Here is a 26,550-nt window from a genome sequence, read left to right on the forward strand (position 1 = left end):
TCATGTCAACATACATTTATTTATTTTTTGCATACATACAACATAAACTGCTTCATACATAAATGTGCTGTCTGCTGTGCACATAAATTATGGAACATTGGATATTAATGTGAATTACAGCTCCAAGTTTTCACTTTAATACATACAGAATATGTTCCACAACACAGACTCTTAGTTACTATGGATTATAGCCATAAAAAGGGACACCAACCTCACAAAAGGAGCATTTTATTTCCTATAAAATGTCATCTCGAACTGTGACATGACACAAAGCGCTGGCTAGTCACCTACTGTTAATGCAGATACAGTATCTACTGCACACTTTGAATAACACAGATGCATTTTAGAGATGACACTTACATGTAAGCAGAGGCAGCCGATACACTTGCTTACATAGAGAGCTACTGCCTTCATTGCAGTGAATGAAGATTATCTTTGCGTATTTTACAAGTGTTTAAACAGAAAGCAGAAGCATTAGTTAGGTGGCGCGTTCTTAAATCTGATGTTCATCTTTCATGAACCACTGTAATGCTTTTCAAATAACATAATTCCTGAAGGCTGGGGGAAATGGCATGTGTCGAGGCATGGTACCTGTTGCTCATCCTTCTGCAAATCTATTGCTTATCATCACCGTCAACGTTAACGCTGACTAACAGCAGTGAAAAAGTGAAGTAGGTAGTACAGGACAAAATACTGACACATCACCTCTGACAACACACACACACACACACACACCTGAAGAATGGTTACGATATCAGTGAGGCTCAGTCATAAAACACCCTCAAACAACCAAGGGATAGATATCACATGTGGATCAGAAAAAGCTGAGATTTTGACACCCAACACTCAAATCAAACTTCTGTCTGGAATGTGGGCCACACTGGAAATGTGTTCTGCTGACGCATCTGGGTCTGAGCAGAGTGTGTAGTTCAGTCTAATGAAGTCAGTCAAGATGGTACTCAGAGTACTCAATTGTACAGAGGCATTCTTATTTAGATGGAGAGTGGCATGAGACCCCCCCCCCACGAAACAGTCCTGTCTTGTATTGTCAACATTGCTGCGTAACAGCCTGGGTGTAGCCTCTGGCAGGCTGAGGGAATACATACACAGCTGCAGCCAGGAAAAAGTGAATACAGTAGCTGTTAGTGCAGAGCCTGTAAGGAAATACACCGCTTATACTCAAAAGGGAAAAGCTCCGGTATTCCACTCTTAAGTCTGTACACGCACTCACATCCAAATACAAACACTGTCAAACACGATAAGAGACGATTATGCACTTCAAACACATCACTTCTCACCACAGTAACATTACGATTATTCAGAATAAGTTCTATTAGAAATAAGAAGCATTTTAAACAAAGACTAAAGTGGGAAAAAAAAGTGCCCTCTTGTTGATGCATGGCATGTGCTTGCTGCCATGAACACAGATCACATCCTCTTTGTACTGTAACACACACACACACCACATTCTTTAATAGTTTAGTGTGATGCTTTGGATGAATCAAAATAACAACAACAACAAAAAAAAAAAAGCCCTCTTATGCTCACTCAGTCTTCAGGCTCAACAGCCAGGAGCGCACACGCAGTGCATTTCAGTTACTCTATGCAAACCACTGACACTGGTCAACACACACACACACACACACACACACACACACACACACACACACACACACACACACACACACACACACACACACACACACACACACACCCCCAATTATTTTCCATACTGGAAACACACATTTATACATAACTTCTATGTATAGGTTTTGATAGAGGGCTACAGAATATGTTCAGCTAAGCGTAAGAAACCTGAATGAACAGAGAGAAAACAAAATGCATTTCTATCCGCTGGATGAGATGATATTAAAGAGCATGGCTCCCTGGGTGAGCAGTCACATTAACTGACCTGTGCTGTCTTTTTCCACACTGTGGCTTTAGCAAGGAGGTGATGACAACCTCCAGTGCAAAATAAAGTACATTCATGATAAAAGCAAGCATACCATGTAATGCTATAATTTTTTATCTCACATACAAAAGAACAGAAATAAAACGTACAATTAACTATATTTGCAAATCAAAGAAAACTGCTGCGGACAGCAGCAAACATCGGGGCAAATGTAAACCTGCAGTGCATAACCTTCTGTGACGATACTGTGAAAAGTAGATTAGCATCAACTCCGGCGAGGAGCTCATTCAAAATGAAGGATATGAACCGTGGTGTGCAATTTTAAAAGTTACACAGATTTAGGTAAAACTTCGCAGGCAAGTGCAGCGTGGTGCACGGCCAAGGAATATTTTGATATTGCACAAGTGAATACACAAATGATTTGTGCGTATAGATATACTTTGATTAACATACTGTAGACACAGGCACATGTTTGCTGCCATGAATAAAAAATAACGGTCAGAATGATTCTTAGTAAAATAAGTGTTAATATCCGGGAACGTAAAGTCAACAACACACTTTTGGGCTCATACTCTTGTCATCGTACTGCTTGAGATACAAAGCCTTTCCTGTAATTCAGAAGGGAATTGGTCTATACTTCTTAAATACTGTCTCTTTTGTACATACACACATATACACATTTATCATAGATCTATACATATCTGGATATGCCCTTTACATATGAACTGTGATTCTATCTTTCCATTGAATCCCTGGGGAATAAGCCGTTGTCAGTGGGTCCCTCTGGGAGCTTTGGGTTACTGGTTGCAGTTCTATTTGGGATGGGAGGAGAGAGGGTCGGGATTGCTGCAGGCATGGAAGATAACCACTCTGGTTCTAAATTAAACACAGAGCTGGAAGGCTGCATCTGAGTTTGGGGCACGAGGGAACTGGAAGGAAAGACTGGGTTTTGTGAAGTTTTGCTTGGAGGTTGAAAATCATCATCGAAAGTGACCCATTGCTTAGCTTGCTTTGCTACTGGGCCAGGTGGCTGGTGTCGAGGCGCAACGGCAGGTGGAAGAGATGAGGGTGCCACCATGGGTAAAGTGGGAGGAGGAGATGGGTTAAGGGCAAGAGGGAGTAAAGAAGCAGGAGCAGGATTAAGACTGGATGATGGTCCAAACAGAGACATGGTCTTTTGGAGTTGGGTGGTGGGTACAGCTGCAGGAGCTCCTGTTTGAGCTGGGGTGGGTATCAGTGGTGGAGTAAGAGACACAGTTCTCTGAAGGTTTGCTGTTGGAGGCGAAAGCTGAAAAGTGAAGTCAGGTGTGAGCGGGCGCCGCTGCTGCTGCTGCACCAGTGGGCCAGTGAAGGGGTTGGTGCTGCTGGGTCGGGCAGGAAGTGGGTCAGCTGAGAAAGGGTTGGGGGAGGCGCGTAGCGTCTCCTGAGAGCGACTGCGAGACGGGACCGGAGGAGGAGGGAGCAGCGTCGAGGCAAATGGTGACGGGGTGGAGAGTGAAGAAGAGGAGGATGAATCAAAGGCTTGCAAATCTGCTAGAGTGGAGGACTGGTGGGAGAAGGATGATGGGAGAGTGGTGGAGGAAAAGACAGTTGGCGTACGCCGGGAGGATCCTCTGGTCAGTGACTGGGTGGTGTGCCAAGAGGATGAGGAGGGCAAGAAATCAGATGTAAGTGTGTCAAAGGGGTCGGGCTTCCATTGTGCTTCTCCTTGAATCCCATTCAGTCCGTTTGTCTAAGAAAGGACAAAACAAAGAAAATGCTTCAACAACAAATGCACTGTGAAGATATGAACCACGCACAATTATGACTGGAGTACTTAACTATCAAATGAACCATATATTTTGAAACAAATGTTGACCCCTTGGTTATTCCTTGTAAACAAACTTGACTTGAATGACATTCATAACACAACATTGCCAAAGCTTTTTTTCCCCCTCCAACTTGTTTCCCCACCCATAAATGGTGTGACACGCACGCACGCACGACTACAAAAAATGGTTAAAATAAAACAAATCAAAGGAAATGTCAAAATAAATTCTGATGTCATTGGATATGAGCTCACTCAACATCTGCAGCACAGTGAACCCATATGAAAGGACAAGTGACAGGAAATGGATAACAGCAAGCATCACATTTTCATCTGTTTTTCTTATTTTCCCATCCTTCTCAAATCTTTTATGGTTTGATATGTTGACGGACAAAAGAAGTAAAAACAAATGACGCTCCGCTTTATGAGCCTAACACACAAACACAAAAAATATGCAAGGCCTTATAGGAGAGCAAAACATTCAGGTTTGGCATTAAAGATAAAATCGATTACAAAATAAGAAAAAGGGAAGTTACTGGGTTTAATGTATGAAAGGTTTTAACATCAGGACTGTGCTATGGAGGATGAGACAAAAAGGTGGTTTAATATCAAGTACCTTTCACCCTGAGGGCTTCTCCAGCTTGTGAAAAAGAGACAAATGTATCAGAAAGAGTAAAGCAGAAAGAAAGACAAAGAACACTCAGCTCATCTGACAGAAAAGGAAGCAGAAAAAGATCTTTTTCTATTTTTGTAGTCTTTAACCCACAGCAGTTTCATAAGTAGGTGTACAACATCTTATTTAATTAACCGGAGTTCAAAATCTGTCAAAGCGAACCCAAACAGCAATCTGGAAAAATAATCTCACTGTACTAATTAAATAAGTGTGTGTTCACTACTTCCAATAATTAAATGAAAAGAAAGTTGGCAACTACCTGTGCAGCTGGGGCAGTCTCAGACTTGGCAGCGTCAGGCGGCAGAGCATGAGAGGAGCGGGAACGTGGTGGGGGTTTAGGAGAGGCTAAACTCGGCTGAGGCCCGGCGGGGGCGGCAGCAGCAGGTGCAGCAGAAGGACCTGCTGCTTTAGGGGCTGGCGCTGGCTGTGGCTGGAGAGGAGCTGGAAGTGTGGGCTGCATTGGAGGTGGAAGCTGAGACTGAGCTGGAGGGGCAGCTGGCTGAGGCTGCATGGGAGGCTGCATGGGTGATGAAACCTGGGGCTTCACTGCAGGTGGAGCTGCAGGAGGTGCTCCTGAGGGTTGAGGACCTGAAGAAGTGAGGCAAGAGTGAGGAAACAGAAAACAGTTAAGGGTTAAAGTTGCTGTGTGACAACAAAAGACTTATTAATCAAATTTCCAGGTTTATTTTTTTCTGTGTATAATTAAATTAACTGGCCATTTGAACCCCTCTAAATGTAGCCTCTGTCTGAGATGGGCTGTTTTAGCTCCCGTCTCTTTTAGCTGTCCTTCCTTTGAGCCTAACATGTCCTGACTGGCTCGCAAAAGGAACCTGCCCCTCTAAGACTTTTGATCCTTACAGAAACAAACAGTGGTAGGTGGATTTCACCAATTCATCTTGTTCTTTAATCAAAATGGCAATTTATTAAACACACCAGAAGCTGTTTTAGTTTGAAGAACGATTTTGGCGACAGTTTTCACATTGGAATATCTCAGCAATGCCCCACTATCGATAATACAATTCATTAACCTCTATGAAAACGTATTTCTTTACCCAGAGGCAGGTCAGCTGGTTTGGTCTGGGCACTGGGCACAGGTCGTGGGGCTCCAGGGTGGGTATCTGAAATAGGGTGAGGGGCCCCGGGATGCACCTCTGGAATGGGCCTTGGTGCTCCAGGGTGAGATGGAGGTGGTGGGCGAGACTGAGGTGTCACACTGATTACCCCAGCTCGAGGAGGGATATTCTGAAGGGTGAAGAAAGAAAAGTGAATAGAAATTAGGAGGTGGGCAAAATTTAAAAAAGAAGAAAAAAAGAAAGAATGATGATAAATCTTAAGTATTAAACTCACTGGTCTGGAAGCACCTCCTGGTCCAGGTGCTCCTGCTGCTGTCTGCCCTCGACCTGAGAGACAAACAAACTGTAAGATAATTTGTTCCAAACAATACTGACCATGCAGGGTGTGCCCTGTAGGTTGAGATTCACAGAACAGGGACTTTTAAGATTAATAAGTTCAAGTTAAAGAAAATTTTAAAGCGGCACTAAATATCATTCGAACAGACTGCAAACTGACCTGAACCTATGACAGACCAAATTCCCTGTGGCTGACTTCATAATTAATGATGACTCAGTCATTCCTGAGCTGCAGGAGGTCTGGGAGAGAGGCAGGCCTTGTTCTGTGAGCCAACTGCTTACCACAGAGAAAGCATACTCCTCATCTTTCACTATTCTCTTCTTGAGCTCCTCTCAGAGCCTGCAAACATTTTCTCACGCCACTTGGATGTCTGTCTCTGTCTAACTAACTCCGTTAACTATACAGTCACCCCTGCCAACCACACGCACCCTTAATGTAACAGAGAGATTTAGCTAACCAGAGTCACCATACAAATGAGTCAGGTCACCAATAGGCTATTAATCCAAACCCTATCCTCCAGCCCAGGACAGGCGTATTTTGTATCAGGGTATTAACACATACCCAAGTAAAACACAACACAAAGATAAGCTCCCTTGTCTTTAATAGTATATGGATGCTCAGTGAAGCTTTGCATGCTATCAGGCACTCACCTGCAGCATCTGGCCGAGGAAGAGCAGGGCTTTTTTGTCCTTTGCAGCACAAAGGAAACCAAACCACATTTTGTTATACACAAACTGGAATAGTACTGATGGGATATACGTGCCCCCAAGGATAGTACGGTATAAAAAGCAGTAGCAAAAGCATATGCTGGCAATAATGCAGCAGTGCAGTGAAGCATGGGATGCTGTGAACACCCACCTGCCACCTCCAACTAATCAAAAGGGATTAGCCAAACTGAATTAAAGACCACCTCAAAGACCAAGAGATTTCCCTTCAACTCACATCATCTCCCCAGGTTTGACGACAACAATCAGACAACTACTCGTTTAGTCCGTAATGACAAAAGACACACTTGTCAGGTATCCTTTTCATCAGTATGTGCAAATGGTTTTTAACAAAGTATGGAACTCATGACCCCTGATTTATTTTCATTGCCCAACTTTTTATACAGTTGTAAAATATATTTCTAGAACCCAATGACCTCTGGTGGATGTCGTGTACTGCCAGTGAATATTAAATGGGAAGGAAGAAATATAACCTAACCTGCAACACATCTCTCTTTCTCAAACACGCACACACAAGATTAAAAAGAAGACTCAGAGTAAAACATCTGTAAATCATCAATGTCATAAAAAAGTCTAATTCACATTGATGACCGGGCGCAAAAATACAGGGATCTAAAAACAACTCCTCTCTGGTTACCTTGACTGGCCCTCCTACCAAGCCGTGGTTTGGGAAACTGGACACAGTCTTAAAGTCAAAGAGGGAAAACGATGTTTTGAAAATAAAGCACAGAAGGACACATGATAACCAATTTATTAAAACCAAAATTACTAAGTTTTGGTGTTGTTGAAACATCATGACAATGTCTACTATGTATATATATGTATATTACATACTACTCAGAAATCGAATAAATACAAGAAAGAGTAACCAATGTCTAAAACACTAAGAATACTGCAGGACTCACAGAGGGAGTACAGAGGGGGAGACACTAATGACTATATAAGAATTTATATCAGGGGTATCAAACATAAGGTCTTGGGGCCATAACTGGCCTGCCAAGACTCTAACCTGTGAAGGACGTCATACATTTTTATCTTTTAACCACGTTTTAAAAAGTTTCACTGCTTTTCTTACTGATGAAGACCGCCACCATGGCCATTCACAACACATCAACATAATAAATTATAATTAGTAATGTTACACATTTACTTTTCAGAATTTACGCCCAAAGATTCATACGGACAGATTTCTTTCACTTACCACACCAGCATTTCATTATAACGTAGCAAAACTGAGACAAAATGTTGAAAATAAAACTTCTTTATGCTGACATAAATCACTGGTTTCACCGGTCTGACCCATATCGGATCTAAATAGGTTGTATGTGGACTGCAATGTAAAATGAGCTTGACATCCCTGATTTGTATCAACTACAAAGAACAAACCAATAAAAAACACACACACACACACACACACACACACACACACACACACTATGGAGAGTACTGGGAGGATGCACATTTAAACTTGACCTAAGTGGTCTTCAGCACATTTCAACTGACAAACTTCATAAACACAGTTAATTTTGTAGCTGCTCCCTGTAAACCAAACAGATCCAAATATCTCATTTCAAGTTTTCATGACACCCCAGCTGAAAAGCTCCAGCTAAATCCACAGTCCATCCAGATGTGTGTGCATTCATTAAGGTTCAGGTATATGTTGCATTAGTGTTTCAGCAAAAAAACCATACATTTGGGAGAAAAATATTGTGTGTAAATTAAACTTAACTATAAGCCAATTTAAAAAAAAAATGCATTTAAGTCTGAGCAGCTCTCAGTTAGCAAAATTAAAAAAAATTCAGACTATATAATGTTAAGTTATATATCTGGTGTTATTTGCTCAAGAGCATCTCTATGACAGCTGAGCATGTATGGCCAGTAATTATTAATAAGCTTTTTGTAATATGTTATTCCTACAAAGCTTGTTTGTAATTAAACTCTAGAAGCAAAATGATGACAATATTCAATATTTACATTAATCTGAAATCTCATAGCATATTCTTGTTTTACAGCACACACACAGACTAAATGTTCCCAAATCAGCACCGATTCATTGCTCCTGTCTGCGTGCAATTCAAATGAAAAACAGCATCTGCTACATCCAGTGCTTACACACATCAACTGCACAGCAATCACTTTACCTCCAGAGTGCCTTCTAATTGGCTCAGGGCTCACGCCTCCTTTAGAAATAAGGCAAAGCATGCGGGAAAGTGAAAATGTTAGCATCTGCCTACATGCCATACAATACCGGGGAAAAAAATTAAACTACAAATCCAAATTCAAATTAAAGATTTATTTAACAAATTTTCTCCGCATAGCTCTAATGGAAAACAGCACTTGCTAAAAGCAAACGCTTACGTAATGTAAGCATTTAACTACATAGCAATCACTTTACCTCCAGAGCTCCTTCTATCTGGCAGAGGGCTCATGCCTCCTTCAGATATCAGGCAAAGCATGGAAAAAAGGTGAAAATGTTATTATCTGCCTATATGTCACAAAACCAGGCAGAATAATTAAAAAAAATATATCCAAACTTCTAATTAATGTTAATTTTTAGCTGCTTATCGATGTATAGCTGGCATATAAAACAGTGCCTACTGCATGGAATGCTTAAGCAACCTAAGCATTTAACTGCACAGCAATCACTTTACCTCCAGAGTGCCTTCTAACTGGCAGAGGGCTCATGCCTCCTTCAGAAATAAGGCAAAGCGTGGGAGAGAGTGAAAATGTTAAACTCCACAATGCAATACCAGCCAGAAAAATCAAATCTACAAACTTCCACTTAAAAGTGACATCTATTTTCTCTAAGGTTGCCTGCTTATCTGTTCTTAAAAATCAGGCTTCAATGAAATGTATGCATGACTCCAGAATTTACTCTACCTGAAGGTGGTGGTGGGCGTTGTGGAGGTGCTGGTCTGGCAGGGGGGGCGTTGGGGCGAGGAGGAGGTGGACGTTTGGGCTCCAGGCCTTGAGCTGTGGGGGCACCAGGCTGGAAGTCAACAGGAGGCCCTGTGAGGAAAAGATATATATGTAAGAGGTAAATTTATTTATTTAAAAAAAGTAAGTAGATTAAGTGACATTTTTCCACATTTCCAAATGGGTCGAGAAAATGTATTCCTGCCCAGTTTAGAGACATTGTGAAAACATGCACATTTTCCCCAACGGTTTTTATACAATTTCTTGATCTAACAAAGCATCTGTTTAGTTTGGACTTAAGAAAAGATTATGTTAAAAATGTCACTTAAACATCTCTCAAAAAGAAAACAAGTAGTTTACTGTAATATACACATCATCTGCCAACACTAAACATAAATTACATCATCACGTATAACATTCCCTGATATTCCTTCCTCAGTTACAATGGACTTCAATCTACTCCCACACATTACAAACAACAAAATTACAGTTTACATTCCAGCAGACACAGACCGCCATGAAAGCACTTCTTTACTAAGTGCCGTATTTACCTTGCGATGGTCGGGAGGGCTGTGCTCCACGGCTAGGTCTGCTGGGTGCAGCAGGTTCTCCATGGGTGGGGGAGGGACAGGGGCTACTTCTGGGAGAAGGGAGAGGGGAAGATCCAGGGCCAGTCCCTGCTCCAGGCTGCAGGTGCTGAGGAAGGATCTCCTCAACCTCCTCGTCCACATCACCTGGTACGGGACACAAGAGGGCATGAATTAATAACTGGAAACAGTGCCCTACAGCCATCATTTATAGTGCACATTTTTCAGGGTAAGGACTGGGATTGCTTGGCAGCCATTCTTCACCTTCCATGTCGTAATCATCATCACCCACGTCTGTATCTTCAGCAAGCAGGGTGGAGCTGGCAGATGTGGGAATGCTTCCACAGATCCTCTCCACACTCATCTCTTCCTCCAGACTCTTGATCCAGCCTGGACTCTTCAGACGGATATCGATCACCTTGCCAAGGACCTTAAATGTAAACCAGGTGATACAGGCAAGGCAGAATAAAGAGAGTAGTTACCACATACGCCACCGACAAAAAAGGGTTGATAGACATTTATATGAGAGTTTAATAGTGATTTTAAATGTTTTGTCTTTTAGCTTTGGAATAATTTTATACTCGTGAAGACTTACAGTGGAAGCACTGAGAGACAGAGCAGCTAGAGCAGAGTACCCTTCCAAGAAAGTCACCCACATCTTCTCCTCAACGAACCTGTCCAAACAAGGCCACTGTCAATACACACTAACCATCTGAAGGTGATATGCCTGCCTCTTTGTATTAAGATATCAGGCTCACCTAATGAGGATAACTTCTCCAAAATTAGCAAACTTTTCCAGCAGCTCGTCTATGAGTGCATCATCAAAGTAGTCGTCAGGCCCGGAGGAGCAGAGTGACACCAGAATGGTCCCATCTGGAGGCCCCTGCCGGGCAATGACATCCTTGTAGACCTGATGCCGAGCCTCTGGGTCCACTTCTAGGATGTCCACATCTATCACTGCCACCACAGGCCTACAGATAGATACAAGGGAACGCAGGTCACTCCAATGATAGCGGCACTTGATTTACAAAAAAATGCCACATTTTAACCACCTCTGTTTCTAATCTATGTGATGAGATAGTTTAACTTTACAAAGTTTAATCTAAACCTTCACACTTCTATGCATGCTGTGAGTTACCTGTGGTCTGAGGTCTTCAGCTCAGCCCTTCCATAGTACTTTAAAGTGCCAGGGCTCCAGGTTTGTTCTACATCATCATCACTATCTCTAGATGAAGAAGCTGCTGCTACTATATTCATCTCCTGGGCTGTAAAAAATACACAAACACAAATATATATCAATGCAAGCATATCCTGAGCTCCTATTTCTATTTTTCCTGTGTTGCTTTAGAGATCTGTAATAAAAGGGAAAAATAATTTGGTTTAGATAGATGCAAAGTCAGTGTGTATAACCTAACCTGTTTTGTCAAAGTTCCACTTTCTCCTCTTCCAAAGTATACGGTCAGTCCAGGCGGGCGTGCGGCACTTCTCACTGGTGTCATAGTCTTCTGAGAAGAGGTCATACTTATAGGTGGGGGCAAAATCTAATTTTCCCTCAATAAAACCTCGAAAGACCTGTGGAAGACATTTTTAGATTAATATCTTCATCACAGGATCTTTTTTGTAATCCAAAGTACATTTACATGAAGTAAGAGACCATACTATACAGTCATTTCATATAATTAACATTACAACACAGAACACTCAATTTTTTATTTTTTTTTTACAAACCAAAAGTTTGATATCATAAAAATCACAACATAAATTATTTATGTAAATCTGACATATTGCAATATATATTGAAACAGTGAAAAATACTGCTCTGCTGGTATCATCACATTGTTAGCAGATGTCCAGGCTCAGTCCCACAAATTAGCAGACACTCAAACATGGATGCGTAAAGTATAACATCTGCATAATTATGCATGTGTGCTGTAGGCTTTACCAAACCGGCATTCTTCTGGTCCAACAACTGGTCCCCTGCTGTCAAGGCATCCCAGTTCTGCTGCTTGATGAGATCTTTTACTTCCTCATTAGGCAGACTTATACGATAGTTAAAGTCTCCACACCAGAACACATAATCATGTGAATACAGCAGACGGCCCTGGAGGGTAAGATTTCTGTTATTAAGCATTTAACTTAGACAACAGGGTGTTTTCTTGACTTAATAATGTTATGGTTATTACCATGGGGAAACTGAGTCTGCGTGTGATCTCATTGTAGTCGTCATTCCTCTCTTTGACCTGTGATTGGCCGGCAGCAAAGTGGGAGCAGACGAAGCAGATGCTGGTGGTATGGAACAACAGGCGGATTGCCACACCTCCTTTATTACCTGTGGCGCCACCCATTCCAGTTTTTACAGTATCAACAGCTACATCCCTGGAACACAACGAATATCAGATTACATCTACTACCATACACCCCTAATTATATAACTACTAATGTGGTTTCTGTGCAGCTTATACCTGATAAATGGTGCATGCTGTGGGCGGATGAAAACAAAAAGACACACTCCCACCAGCTGCTCTGAGGCAAGCAGCACATACTTGTGGTCCCGTGAGATATTTTTTTGGAGCTCAGCAGCCCACAGCTTCTGGTTGGTAGTACTGAGACAGGAACAAAATGAGGCATTACAGTGCAGATGATAAAGTTAACCAAATTATCATGTTAACTGTCTAACTGTTAGAAAACCCTCAAAGCAGTTCATGTCATAGTTCTGGCATTGTCTAATGACCTGAGCAAGTTTTAGCAAACTCAAAACTGTAAATCCGCAGCCATTGCTGGAAACAACTTTTTTTTCTACTTTATTTTTCACTTTTAAAGCAATCAGTGTATCGTTGAAGCTTATATTTCTTATCTTCAGTTTTTTAAAGGAAAAAAAAGAAGCTCTAGTGTTGTTGTAATAACTACGAGACAAAGTTCTTTAATCTTAGATCACGATCTTGCACACATACCTGGCACTGACAATGTTTCCCGCATTCAGTTCAACCATTTCCTCGAAACCGATGGCAAAGATATCTATGGGGTTTGTTCTGCTGTCTGTAAAAAGGACAAAAATCTAATTAATGATCCATAAGTGTAAACATTCTAATACCTTGATATATTCCATCATAAGAATATGGAGGTAGTTTCTAGATTTCAATAAATGTCTTTTAACTACACGTGCATTATTTCAATTTTAACTAATAAAAATTATGTTGGCATAGTATTGCATAATTACTGTAGGAACAGCAAAAGTACTGTACCTACAGGGTTCGGATAAAGGACAGCAAGCAAGTATATAACTGTACAAGTTAGTCAGAAAATATCAGCATCTTAACATTTATACCATTAAGTACCAGAAAAGGAGCATGAAAATGTATTCATAACAATCCACCTTTTCTAGAAGCATTAATTACAATTTATTGTACTTTCTAAACGTTAAATGATCAGATTTAGATGTGACATCAAACTTATTTTGCCATTCCAATTGGTATCTCAGTTTCGTGAACTTATATAAGCAGTAACTTTTCATATTTAGTATAGACATGAGAATTCTTCCCATCTAAGGGAAAAAAATGTGCAAACTGTCAGAAAACAAACAAACAAACAAACAAAAAAAAAACCCCACCCAAATATTTCTCTTACCCAATAAATCAAAAGATATATAAATATATATCTGTAGATTATATATATAAAAAGTCCAAAACACTGACATACCCTGGAACTCAGGATGTCCTGCATTCTTTGGAGCATCCAGCAGCCAGTCGTTGAGTGTCTGGTTGCGGAAAGCAATGCTTCGAAACTGTTTACCCCCATTGACATTCCAGGTACCGATGCAAACACGAATCTGCTTGGGCCTTGTGTATTTATGGTAGTTCTGACACATTCCCAACAATACTCTTGGAGATGCTGCAGAAGGGAAAGGATTTGAATTAAAATGTAATTCTACAGTTAGTTTAGTAAGTTTATGTATATATGGACGGCTGCACTCAGGGTAACAAAACTAGAATGGGAAACGCTAACCAAAAGCAACAAAACCAATGGAAAGGTGGTATTCATATACTATGAATGAAAACCACAACAATGTCATAAAACATGGGGCATGGGAGAAAAGGATGCAAATCAGAGCTTGTGCTGAAATACAACAAAAGGTTCACATAATCAACCTTGGTAATGGTTCACTGCTGTCTGTAAAATTCCACTTAAAGGCGTGTTACATTTCAATGCAAAATTAAAAACATCTTTTTTAAAAATTACAGTTTAAGAAGCCTGATGATATGCAACAGATAGTCAATTAAACCACTACCAACACTGGTTTTCAAACAAATGAAAAATAAAAAGTAAAACAAATTATAGGACGAGGTTATGACAGGGTAGAAAAAGATCCATCCACTGGTAGCAGTCTGCCAGTTACTATACCTGATTGTAAGACAGGTTCAGTGACTACAATTGTGTGCGAAAGCAGAGAGGGAGAGAAGGGAAAGAAGTGTGGGTTAACCAGCGCTGTAACAGTTAATACCGGCAAAGCAGTCAGTCAGGCCGGAAGAACGTTAATATTAAGCTTCCCACTTTAGTGACACAGTAGCTTTTGGCTAACAGGGCTATAACATACAGGAGCATACAGAAAACATATCTAAGCAAATAATTTTCTCTTGATGGCAGATAAATAAAATTATATTATGAACATTAAAATGTAACTATTCACCCCAAATTTTAGGCAAGATACATCCACTAATCCAATGAACCCCCCCCAGCATTTACCATAAAGACTGGAAGTGGTGAGCAAAGCCCGAGCTTTGTCTGCCAAATCACTGTTGAGTGTGGAGCCTAGCCTCAGGATGTCTATAGCCTCCTGCTTTGAACTGTCAAAGAAGTTGTTCTGGATGGTCCGAGTCACAGAACGAGCTCCATCTTTCAGCTTCCCCGCCTACAATAACGACAGGTATTCACACACAGTGCAAAAAACAATTACATAAAGCCACCTTAATTTTTAACAATGCTCTCATTTGGTGTGAAGAGCCTGTACTTTCTGTTCCAGCAACGGAGAGAACAAAAGAGGACCACTTCAGAGAGATCAAATGAATACAGATTGTGACAGAAGAACTTTAAAATGTCACTGACTGATGCGCAAGACCGTTTGATTTACAGACACTGATAATCTAGACTGATTCCTTCAGGTTCCAAGAAGATATCAGACAGTGCCCGATGATCATTCATTTTTTTCTTTTCATATTTATGTAAATCAGTGATGAGATCTCCATGGAGTGTCCACAGCAGGTTTTTCTAGGACAGGGAACCCTCAATGGCAATACAACAAAGAAATAAACAGAGGTCTGAACTAACCCTCAATCATCATCACCATCCTCATTTGACCCAGACATGGAAATCAATAATTCACCACGACGGCTCAAAACAAAACATCAACTATCTTGTTAACTTACCACACAGGTAGAGAGGTCCAGAGGACAGCCGAAAGAGACAGCACACAAGAGTTAAGAAACAGAAGCACACAGTTCTACACACAGAAGATCAGCTGTCCATGCAGAACTGTCACTGCAGGTACTACATGCCCATTATTTATATTACTTACTAAGTCCATACTTGTATTATAAACTGTAATTTATGCTTTAATATCCAAGTTAAAACTAACATTTTAAAATTGGATCGTTCCTATTTTTAATTACAGCTTTTTATGCTTCCCCCTCTGTTTATATACTAGAATAAACCCATCTTTGGTTCGGTGCATGTCTATCCAGTAACATGACTGCAGTTCAGACATATCAAATGTAGATTTTTAATATTTAAAAAGGTCACACGCTTTAAATATTAAAAGTTGTGACCTATGTAGTAGTAGTAGTAGTAATAAAAATAATAATAATAATCATCATCATCATCATCATCATCATCATCATCATCATCATCATCATCATATATCCAGAAGCAACAATTAAAGATTGCTGGAATATGCTGTGCTTTATCAGGTAGGCCATAATCTGGCTGCTGGCAGGGAAATTGAAAAATTATTTGAAGTGCTTCAATTGTGAATTACTGCTAACCTGCGTATCGTGTGCATTTTTACTGCAGTAAAAGTCTGTACCTTGGCCTTGCCATCCAGGGCCCCGGTGCCTGCATAGATCTTACTGACGGAGTCACCATTAGCGGACCACATGGTCCTAAAAACCTCTTGAAACCTGGCCACCAGCTGTGGTTTCTCTGTCAAACCCATTTGTTCCAACTGCTTAGGCAGCATCTGAGGAAAGGAGGGTGACAGGGGTCAAACTAAAATCCTCTTTAAAGACTACAGGAGCAGACAAGCTCAGCAGTACTCTTACCTCGAGAGCAAAAAAAGCTTGGACACTGTTGGTTCTATCCAAACAATCCAGGCAGTTGGTCCTCATAGTCCCTCCCTGAGTCCTAAAACCACACAATAAAGAGTTATTGCAGCTTTTTTTCCTCCCATCATGTACACTTAAAACTTTCACTGGTGACAATGGCATAATAAAACACCTGTCTACACAGGGTATCATTAAAGGCATTTAACTTATTAGTTTACATAGTGCTAAAATTGCTGCATGACTTGTGAACATATCATGAACAGAAGCTTCAACTCAAATAATAATCAGATGCAACTAAAAAAAACAAAAAAAAAATTAAAAGGTACAACGGAATGTTTTGGGTTTGATTTTTTGCATAAATAAAAGTGATTCTGTGTTTTAACAGTAACAAGAATTTTTTTTTTTTTTAAATCCATCCTCTTCCACTTATCCACTTCAATGTTATACAGTAGATTACAGATCGCTCATGGGGTAAGAGGTCAGGTACGCAGGCATGCAAGCACCAATTTCTCACCTTAATATCCCAGTTTCTCCAGAATAGTAGAAGAAACCACACTCTTCTATGAATTTGTTGAGCTGGGGCTTGAGGACACTGTGAAGTTTGTCTGCCTTTCCACCTTTCACATTCTGATGGTAGTCAAAGTTCACCATTTTCACTGCTGAAGCATGTTCTGATGCTTTCAGGTGACTCTAAAATGGTGAGACAGGTAGACTTCCTCAAAATCAAATCTATTGCAAAACTATTTTGCATGTAAGGTGTGTTGCCTTAACTGAAGGGCAAATTAATTTGCATTGCAAATCATTGACCTGAATTCTTGAAGCATGTCATAGTAATGTGTGAACATCCCGGTCGCATAGTCAGAAACCATTTTATATATTTTAAACACAAACTCAGCTCACTGATGACATCAACAGCATTTATGGCAATTAACCCTAACATATGACACCTTAAGTCCCAACATTTCTAGCTGCTGCAAAACATGTAACATCTTTTGCATTTGCAGCTATATGGGGCTTTATACTTCATTAGGTAAACTTCCTGTGTGGTTTGAGGGCAACTACAAGACCACAGAAAAAGACAGGGTTCGAGATCTTATGATAAAGGGTAAAAATAGAGGATGCTATGGTGTGCAAATATGTAAAATAGAAACAAATGAATAATGCTCTTTACTGACTCATTCACCAGAAAATACAGTAAGAAACTGAGGTAGTCTTTCTTGAGCAGCAGTACCCACCCACTTGAAATATTTTTCCCTGCCTTTATGGCGTGGGCTTACGTGGACACAACAGAGAGAATCTGTTTGAACACACATAGCTTACTGCTAGTGTATTTTGGAATGTCATCCTCAGATAAATATCTCACAGCACATCACTGTTAACAGACAATGTATTGACCTCTCACCTGAAACGCTTTGCTGAGCATGTGTTCCCCTTCTTTACTTCCAAGCAGGTTGATTATCACCTGCTTACCATACAACCGCCTCAGTGCAGTAAAGTGTCTGCAAAACACACAATCTGATATAGTAAGCACTTTATAAAAATGACATTAAGCACATTTATCTTATCCTTTACAAATTTCACTTAAAATAAAATAAAAAATTCATACTTTGTAATAATAATTAGGACAGACAAATACAAATGACTCATCTATGATTAAACACCAACAGCCTAGTTTGCATCAAAAGTCCTGTCACTGTAGCAACCTTAACACACAACTCTGTGGCGTACTGTTGTGTTAAACGATGCAAACGCGAGCGCTTCACCCACATTTGCAACTTAAATGGGACCTGTAATAAAAACTTATTTAGAAGCAGCGTATGAATAAATAGTCTGACAACATTAAACTCGTGCAGCCCTCAGTTCTTAACAACAACACTGATAATACAACAGCAGCAGCAATGATGAGCCTCTTTGCACACTGTGAAGTGCAAAGTGGCAGAGTCGTTACTGAGATTGTGAAAGAAAACGTGTTCCTAGTGTCCAAAACGGCAGCACTGTTCCTGTAAACACTAGAAAAGCCTTTATTGAGAAAAAGCTCGTGGTAGTCCTTCATCAAAGCACCTGATCAACAAACTAACGTGAAGAAAAGCAAACTTTTTAGCTGCTCAATCCACCACAATCTGTTTTACACAGCGAAAAATTGAGGCTGTGACTGAAAACTGATGTGAGTAACTTGTTATAGCTTTGCAGATATTGACAGATCTGAATCCTACTGAACATCTATAGGAGACAAAGACAGTGCTCTTTATCACCACTAAACACCAAAAGAGGGATTCTTTTATAAGAATGGTGTTCAATCCCTCCAGTGATATTTGAGAGTTATGGAGAACTGCTGAGGTGCTGTTCTGGCAGCATCTGGTGGCCTAATACTTTCTAAGACACTTAATATTGTCTGTAGGCCTCTTATCTTAATGTTCCTCACAGCTTAAGATTTATATATCCACATGTGGCTCAAATGTTCTCAAGCTGTTCAAGCAAATGTTCAAAGCTGTTCTGAGCTGCACTCTCTTGTTCCATTGTCACTTGTAAGGCCTGTTCCTACCTTTTAATCTACCTTGCCCCTCTTATGAGATTTCCTCTACAAATGAATGCGGGTAGAATCCAGAAAAAGGACATTTCTATCCATGTCAACCAAAAGCCTGCACAGGACCTTAAAGCCTGCCTGGAATTCTCTTCTGGTTATTTCTTACAAGGGGGTTATAATCTTACTATAGCTTGTCTGTTAACACCACTGTTAAGATATGTGCTGAATTAAAAGTGATATGTAAAAGCTTTGACTGCAGTCATATTACCGGTAATGGAATAGAATACATGTGTAAAAGCAAAGCTTTTACAATGACATTCTTGGCTGCAAACAAAAACTACCGGTAACCAGATATCACAAAGGATGACTCATCATCCCTTAGCTGAATAGATATTAGAAAGATTAGCAGCCCTGACAACTACTTAGAGGGAAAAAACAAATAATGTGTTACACAGTACTAATGATTTAAAGTCTAATATACATTCATATTCATAACTCCATTAAAATGCTCCACAAAAAATGAGTAGAATCCAAAAGATCTGGAAATCAAAGAAGTGCTGACAGAACTCTGTAAGACATCTGCTGGAATGCACAGTGAATGACATGGCTACTTTGAGACTGGTTGGGTAGCTGCTGTGGGCTGATAAGAATGGAGTTCATACTAGCAAGGTGTAACCCACAGATTCGGGTCATCATTTTTGTTCTTGATGACCTGAGTGTATGCTTCAGCAACAATGCATTGAGCTTAAAGCAAAGGAACTTGCAGCTCTGTTCTGTTGTTAACCCTACAGCTGTAACAAGCCAGTTCACAGCGTAATTCTAGAAAAAAGAAAAAAAAGTTTCATTTTATAAAGACTAAAGTCAAATTGTTCTTACTGGGAAAAATCTTAACTTATTTAATGATTATTAAAACATTTGCGTATGTAAAGAAACATTTATTTTTAGCAGACGGACATTAAGACATTGAGAGCAGTTTAATTTTTCACTTTTTTGATATTTAAATTTAACCAAAAAATGTTTGTATTTAATGAGGCACAAATAAAGATAGCTGTCAAGAACAGGCACACACACACTCATTAATTGAAATAATGACTTCCAAATTGAATGAACTACCTGTGATTAATGTAAACCACAGGTTATCAAGGCTGATGGCTAAATAAGGGCTACTAATAAACCAACCTCTGAGGACACACTGCAATTAATGTCTTCTTCACAGACCTTAATAGTTTTTCCTCTACTGTGACGAGTACATGAGATATACAGGAATAATATAGCATTTCCTCTGTGGTTCAGAGGAGTGGCTATCTGTGGTAGGCCAGATAAAGCTGCAGGAAACTGCTACACACAAAAAGAGCTGTGCACACAAAACAATTTAATTACCTTTCAAATGCCGGCGCATTTGCCTCAAATCCCCTTGAGAGTTTGACACGATGAGAACCAACCTGGAGAGACACAAGTCACAGTGTCCTTCTTTGGTGAAAGATACCAAAAAAGTCTGTTTTCTAAACACACACACACATTGCAGATGACCAGAAAACCCTATGATGACAAATGGATTTCGGAAAGAAAGTGTAGACATCTGAAATGAGGAAACGAGCTCTTAATAGGGCCCAAAAAGAGAATTGCTTAGGAAAAGAGCAACATAGGTGCAAAACGGGGAGATTTGTTCCAACAAAGACACTGAGCAGCAGATAAATGATACATTGTAATTGATCAGCATTTTCCCACATTTAGCCTCTTTTTCTCATATTAATTCTCATTTTGAAAGTATGCTGATACTGAGCAAATCATCAGTCTCATAGGCAAACATGACCACACGAGTAGACCTGGATAGGCTTTGCAAGACATTGGCATTGTGACTGTACTACGCAAGTCTCTTGACTCTGCAGAGCATGTCTCTACTTGTTCCTTTGTTATCCCTACCAATTTCTGCCTCACTCTGAGTTTACATCTTCTCTTCTCATTTGTGCATGGTGGCTCAGTGGTTAGCATAGCAAGTAGTCCTGGGTTTAAACCCAGGAAGGGCCCTTGCTGTGTTGAGTTAACATGTTTTCTCTGCTTATGTTGGTTTTCTGTGGTTTCTCCCACCATCAAATAACATGGCATCTTAAGGCTGGCTATCTGGGCCCAGGACACTCTTGCAAAAGAGACTCTTAGTCAGCAGAGTTTTACTTCCTGTATAAACAAAAGTTGATTCTCTCTGTGTTCAAATATTTCTCTTACTGTCTGTGACAGCTTGTTAAAACAAGAAAAAATACAGCAACACTCCCTCATATTTCAGCTAGTGACTCAGGATGCTTTCTGTGTCTAAAAAAACTGTAGTTTCTCTGGAGATAGTACTCGGTAATAGACCTCAGTATTGACTTTCATTGTGTTGTGGAAGGTTTTTACTTCCCTAAGAATCTTATATTTCCCTTTATTCTGCAGTGTGTGTTGAGCTTAGAATTAATCTGCTTTGTTTGCTTCTATGCACCAATGTGGCCGAGCCTGGGCATGTGTGGAAGGGCTAACATTTTTGCTCCATGCTGTTGTCATTTGTCACTCCTCTCTTTCTCTACTGTTGAGCAGGTCTATGCTTTGCATATTTTATAACTTCCTGAGATGGCATCTGAAACTATTCAGGTTACAGCTGTACAACTCAGACCTGCAGAATAACTGCAGTCAAATCAGTTTTCTTACTTGCTCTGAATTCAAAAGCATCTACTGTTCTATGCAACGTTAACTAAATAAGCTTTGTCACCAACTACAGGAAGAGTTTTTTCACATTTCGTCTACTAATCTATAAAGCAGTAACTTATTAAGTAAACATTTTCAAAATTATTTAGAATTAACTAAGAGGGATCAACCAATCATTTGAATGATTTACAGCCTTAATACTACACTACAAATATGATTTGTAGACTAATTAATATCTATGTCTAATGTGCACTAACTGAGAAAAAAAATAAATCAGTAAATTTTACCATTGATAAACCAAATGTACAAAACCTGCTCAGGAGATATTAGAGAGTATGAGGAGGAGAGCTTAAAAGCCACAACTGGTGGGGATGAAGATCTAAGGTAGTACTTTAAAGCAGGAGGACTACAGTTTTGTCTGAAAACAACCCCAAGCCCAATACCCAGTGTTTTGACCAAACCAATGACTTTGTGGACTGAATAGGTGATTAATTTGGTCTTAGCTTTTTTTAAGAGCTCCTGCAAAATTGAAAAGCTCTGTCCATATTATCAAATTAAATACTCATCCAGTTGCCTGGTGAATATCAGCGGACACAATGAAGGGAAGTGCTTCGGGAATGTTTTCAGATCAGGTTCTCTCACCTGACCAAAGATGTCTGGGAGCTGAGGAAAACAGAAGAATGCCCTTTACCAAACACTATCACTGTCATTAACCTCCCCCACATCTGATCTAATATTCCAGACTGTGCAATGTCAGGATAAAGGGAAGAAAATCTCACTTGTGTTCTTTGTGATGCAAATTAAATATGTGATTCCACTTCCTGATCAAAATATCAAAAATATTTTTACTCTGTACAGATACTGAGTATAGGAAGAAAATTCCATCAAGGGATTCCCTGATTTCCACAGATATCCTTTGTCATTGCACAGGGGAACACCTATCTGCAATCTGAAAGCACCAGCACCAGCAAAGCCAAAAAAACACAACACAAACAAAAAGGTTATACCAGGTGGAGGTTCTCAGCCAGTCTATTAGGGTGCCGATTCTCATTCAGTTGCAACAAAACACCCTTAATGGACTTTTTCTGAACACAGCAACAAAATGTGTTAAAAAGTGTGTGATAAATATATGCACTCCATTCCCTTCACACTGTCTTAGACAGACACATCTGCCATTTTTAAACAGTAAAACTTTTTTTGGCTTGTTCTGCAAATGACCAGTGCCAGTTTCATCAGTTCTTTAATTCATGCACACTGTTCCAGCAAGCCAAACTGAGCCTCATCTATAACTACAGCATCAATGATAATAATGACCAGCTTTTTAAAAAACAAACAAACAAAACAACCCCCCCCAAAGATCAGGCCTACTTTCATTTTTTTTTTAACTGTGTGGCTTAATATAGGAAAACCACAATCAACAGTTGTATGGGATACATTTAGCTTTCATTACCTGGATTCCCGGCTGTTCCCAGAAAAGAGAAATGGACCCACGGATCTGTATGAAGGATGAGACTTTATCATCCAGGAAAATAACCTGTTCAAAACAAGATTACAAATTTGGTTTAGTGTATAATGTAACATTTTATGAAAAGAAATTAAATCCTAAAATAAGTAAGATGGGAAAAAAACTAAACAAAAAATACACATTGTATAAAACATCCATCTGCATAGGTGTATACTCGTGTGTGGTTTGTAGCTGAATTTTCAGGAAGCAAACGTAATGTAAAGCAGAAATCATAAAACAGACTATGTGTCGTTATAGGGCATGAGCACAACCTGTCAACACATGTTTGATCCTCAGCTTTTCCTCAGCTGCTTTTTTTGGAAGTCGAATTTCCCAGAGGAACCCACCCGAGGGATTAATAAAGTTCTATCTTATCTTATCTTTTACGGTGTCATTTTTATGGCAAGTATAAGGTTCCAAAAACTTTAACAGATTTCACCTGCTCAGTTTCCACAAAGTTGGCCACTTGTCCATCATCATTTGTTCCTCGGACATTGAATCGCGTGCCAGCACGCTCTGAGCTTAAGCGTGAGAAGATGCATGCCTTGGCTTGTTTGTGCCCTGCATAGATGGTCCTGATCTCCACACCCCCACACATCAGCCTCAGCAGCCAGTCGTCACAGTTTACACCGTAATGTTTTAGGTGCAGATGCAGAGATTGATTCCTAGTGATTCACAAAGTCAGATGTAACCGTAAACACAGAGAGCAGTTTTGCAAATCACAAAAGTTCCCCAAATCACAAAATGAGAAAAACCATAAATTATAGCATATCTATAATGTTGGAACAGTAATGCTTTTAAGTTCCTACCAAAAGAAGCGGTTATCTGTAGTGTCTTCTATGATTCTGCGATGTGCATTAAGACTCAAGTCCATGCTGACTCCAGTGGAAGACCAGGCAAAGTAGAAATGTCCTGAGTTTAGGACCTTTCGCACCTCAGCAATTCGTTCCTCATCTCCTGGATCATTCTTCAGTGATATAAAGTCTGTCTGCGTGACCCTGAAAACTTCTGAATCCTGCACCTTGCCCACAGAGCTACAGCCTGTCACAACTACAAGACTGTGGAGCATGGAGTCACCTGTGAAAAAAAATGTGAATATGAAAAAAAAAATTACCATATTTAGTGCACACCCTTCTCTTATTTCCAGTTTTCATATTGGTTTTTTTTTTTTTTTAAATTCTTTGACACTACTAAGATATCTTTCCAAGTTCAAAATAATTCTTTATCTTATACTGGGTATGGGTGAAGCTCCTCAGTTCATTCACTATCTGAAGCAAGCCATTTCAGCTACTCTCCTTTAAAAGGACAAATTCCCTTTAAGCCAACTATCATTTGATGGGCTAGCAAACAAACAGACTGAACAGCAGGTGGGTGGGGCTGCTATGCTCACAGCCAGAGTTGTGTGCCTGATATCACAATATGAAGGATATTCTCTCTTTCTGACATCATGAAGATGCAAGAGTAGAAAACAAATTCCTGGATATCAAATGTTTAGAACTTGATAATCTGACCTCACTGTTTAAAACACAATTTTAATATTAGCATCCACAACTGTAACATTATATATATATGACAGAAAAAAAGTATTTTACATCCACTATAAAGAAAAGAAGGAGAAGCAGTGCTGGAGTGTTAAGAAAGGAAATACAGAAACATTACAAAATTAAATTCTGGACAAAAAATGGTTAAAATCGCAAGCCACTCAAATCACAGCTTTAATCGCTTACAGTGCTTTTTTATTGTTGTGATAACAAGAGCCTTGAAGGGCACATGGAGGACATGAGAAAGCAGCTGAGAAGAAAGCAGCAATGGTGAAAATAATCAGAGCAAGTTCACAGTCAATCAGGAATGGACCCATCTAGGAGCAACAAGCAAAACACATTCTCGCGTCTTACCAAGGTTTAGGCGAAGAACACCCAGAATTCCATAGGCATCTACTATCTTGGTATATGTGTTTTTAATAGCATCCTTCTCTGCTGCCGCTAGAAGACAAACAATGGCAACAAAATTTAAGGAAAATATTGCACCACCTTCCTTTGAAAATCATAGCAATATATCACATCCACCACTACACAATAAGGGATACTCATCTTTTAGTTGCATTGCTTTTACAGCTTCCTTATTTGGTGCAATGGCTTAAAAAGAATGTAAATCATATCTTATTATAGTATAATCAAACAAGATGCCTTACACAGAACAGCAACAGCTGCTGATTCAAACATGAGGCATTCCTCCCTGGCCCTAGTTTCCACTATGACACTGTAAGGTGGTGGGTCCAGCTTGTGGTAAATACGATATCCCTTGCTGAAGGCCATAATTGATCCAAGCTGGAAAAAAACCCTATGTTATTACCTGGAAAACAAGAGAAATTAAAAAAAGAATGACAATAGATCAGAAAAGAAATATTCTCACATAAAACACCTGCAATTTAATGACGATGAAAGCATCAGAAAGGTGACCTCAAATCTGATCACTTTTTTTAAAAAGATGTCTGGCTCAATATCAAAGTTATTACAGTTTGTATAGCTAACAGACTAAACCAAAGGTAAAGACATAAACGTTTCCATAATTTTGCAACACTCTTATTGTGAATTTAACGATTTCGGGGTTTCTTTTATTTATTTTTTTCAAATTTCTATTTAAACTCATAATTAGGCAATAATTAAATTCCCTAATCCGGAAAGGGGGTAAACTTGCATTGCGAAATCCGAAGCTTAACGTGAGATCAAGTGCAGATGCAGCTCAGGCCCACGCCTATAATTAACTAATATAAAAAATTAGTACTGCAGGTAACTCAAGATTGCGAGTATCAGGAGCACTGCGACTGATAACGGTACTTGACAGTTAGGCCGGGGGGGGGGGGCTTAAATACCATCCATTGGACAGTCACGACTCCGTAATGCAACGGCAGAACAAACGCTAACGTTCACCAGCGAGGTAGCTCAAATGCTAGGTTTTGTGCAATCCTAGACCGACAAGTAAAACGACAGATGACAGTATAAAACGAAAGTAGTAGTAGTAGTAGCTGCCTTTAACCTCTGCAAAGCTAACTGGTAACGCTAGCCAAGTTAGCTGGGTGAATCACAGGGATAGCTATGATTCGCTAGCCTACAATATTTTGATGGTGGCACTTATCTGCATGTCCGGGGTGACAAACTGTTACTATTATATACATTTAACAAAGTCGGCCATGTAAAACATTTACACGCAAACATAATTTACATTTCTGCAATTCTTACTACCGACCGGTTTTTAAAGAAATTATGTAGAAGTAACACAATTTATCTGGTCTTACCGTCTCCCCCGCCGGGTTGTAACTCCGCTGTCACAACATAATCCTTCCCGGTGTGTTGGCAAAATGGTACATTCCGACGCAAACGTCCGCCTACCTCACGTTACCGTAATAGCCAAGGAAACGTAAAGCGCATGCCTTAGTACAAGAAAGGCATTGGAGTATGTAAATTAAACGTTTTGCAAGCGTGCAATATTTTAAATTCGTGCT

At 39.8% G+C, this 26,550-nt stretch overlaps 2 protein-coding genes across 9 annotated transcripts in view; one reads left to right on the plus strand and one right to left on the minus strand.

The window, feature by feature from the left end:
* Positions 1 to 26,535, minus strand: synj1 (synaptojanin 1). 8 transcript variants are annotated; one of them, XM_085470358.1, is made up of 33 exons: positions 26,344 to 26,535; positions 25,240 to 25,400; positions 24,944 to 25,030; positions 23,858 to 24,125; positions 23,488 to 23,713; positions 22,995 to 23,078; positions 20,249 to 20,310; positions 17,747 to 17,843; positions 16,859 to 17,034; positions 16,342 to 16,423; positions 16,107 to 16,259; positions 14,771 to 14,936; positions 14,429 to 14,452; positions 13,727 to 13,918; positions 12,982 to 13,066; positions 12,493 to 12,633; positions 12,214 to 12,406; positions 11,973 to 12,131; positions 11,446 to 11,602; positions 11,169 to 11,295; positions 10,789 to 11,001; positions 10,626 to 10,704; positions 10,295 to 10,460; positions 9,995 to 10,177; positions 9,408 to 9,536; positions 9,179 to 9,217; positions 8,923 to 8,958; positions 8,669 to 8,707; positions 6,453 to 6,491; positions 5,740 to 5,792; positions 5,445 to 5,634; positions 4,652 to 4,980; positions 1 to 3,644 (listed from the first exon to the last, which is right to left on the minus strand). In XM_085470358.1, exons 2-33 carry the CDS (start codon positions 25,361 to 25,363, stop codon positions 2,646 to 2,648), a joined length of 5,097 nt encoding a protein of 1,698 aa, XP_085326484.1. In that variant the 5' UTR covers positions 25,364 to 25,400; positions 26,344 to 26,535; the 3' UTR covers positions 1 to 2,645. The 8 variants fall into 8 exon arrangements, with proteins under 8 accessions (XP_085326484.1, XP_085326478.1, XP_085326477.1 ...); XM_085470352.1 differs by lacking the exons at positions 6,453 to 6,491; positions 8,923 to 8,958; positions 9,179 to 9,217 and adding an exon at positions 22,552 to 22,629; XM_085470351.1 differs by lacking the exons at positions 6,453 to 6,491; positions 8,669 to 8,707; positions 8,923 to 8,958 and adding an exon at positions 22,552 to 22,629.
* The window catches only part of LOC146700227 (lysosomal proton-coupled steroid conjugate and bile acid symporter SLC46A3), an 8,876-nt gene continuing 8,241 nt past the window's right edge, over positions 25,916 to 26,550 (plus strand). The window contains exon 1 of the mRNA XM_085470360.1: positions 25,916 to 25,985. The gene's annotated coding sequence lies outside the window, so the exon portion shown is untranslated. The remainder of the gene's footprint in view (positions 25,986 to 26,550) is intronic.

This window comes from Copadichromis virginalis, linkage group LG10 (assembly GCF_057382275.1).
Source record: "Copadichromis virginalis isolate Kocher_CV1m ecotype Utaka linkage group LG10, C_Virginalis_male_GT1.1, whole genome shotgun sequence".
Lineage (NCBI taxonomy): Eukaryota > Metazoa > Chordata > Actinopteri > Cichliformes > Cichlidae > Copadichromis > Copadichromis virginalis.

Bases quoted from the DNA above. Each gene is read 5' to 3' on its own strand.
- synj1 (XM_085470358.1), bottom strand. From the start codon at position 25,363: ATGGCCTTCAGCAAGGGATATCGTATTTACCACAAGCTGGACCCACCA. The intron at 13,067-13,726 runs GTATGTCAGTGT...TCCTTTTTACAG, and splicing joins AGGACATCCTGAGTTCCAGG to ACAGCAGAACAAACCCCATA. The intron at 5,635-5,739 runs GTGAGTTTAATA...TTCACCCTTCAG, and splicing joins CAGGAGGTGCTTCCAGACCA to AATATCCCTCCTCGAGCTGG.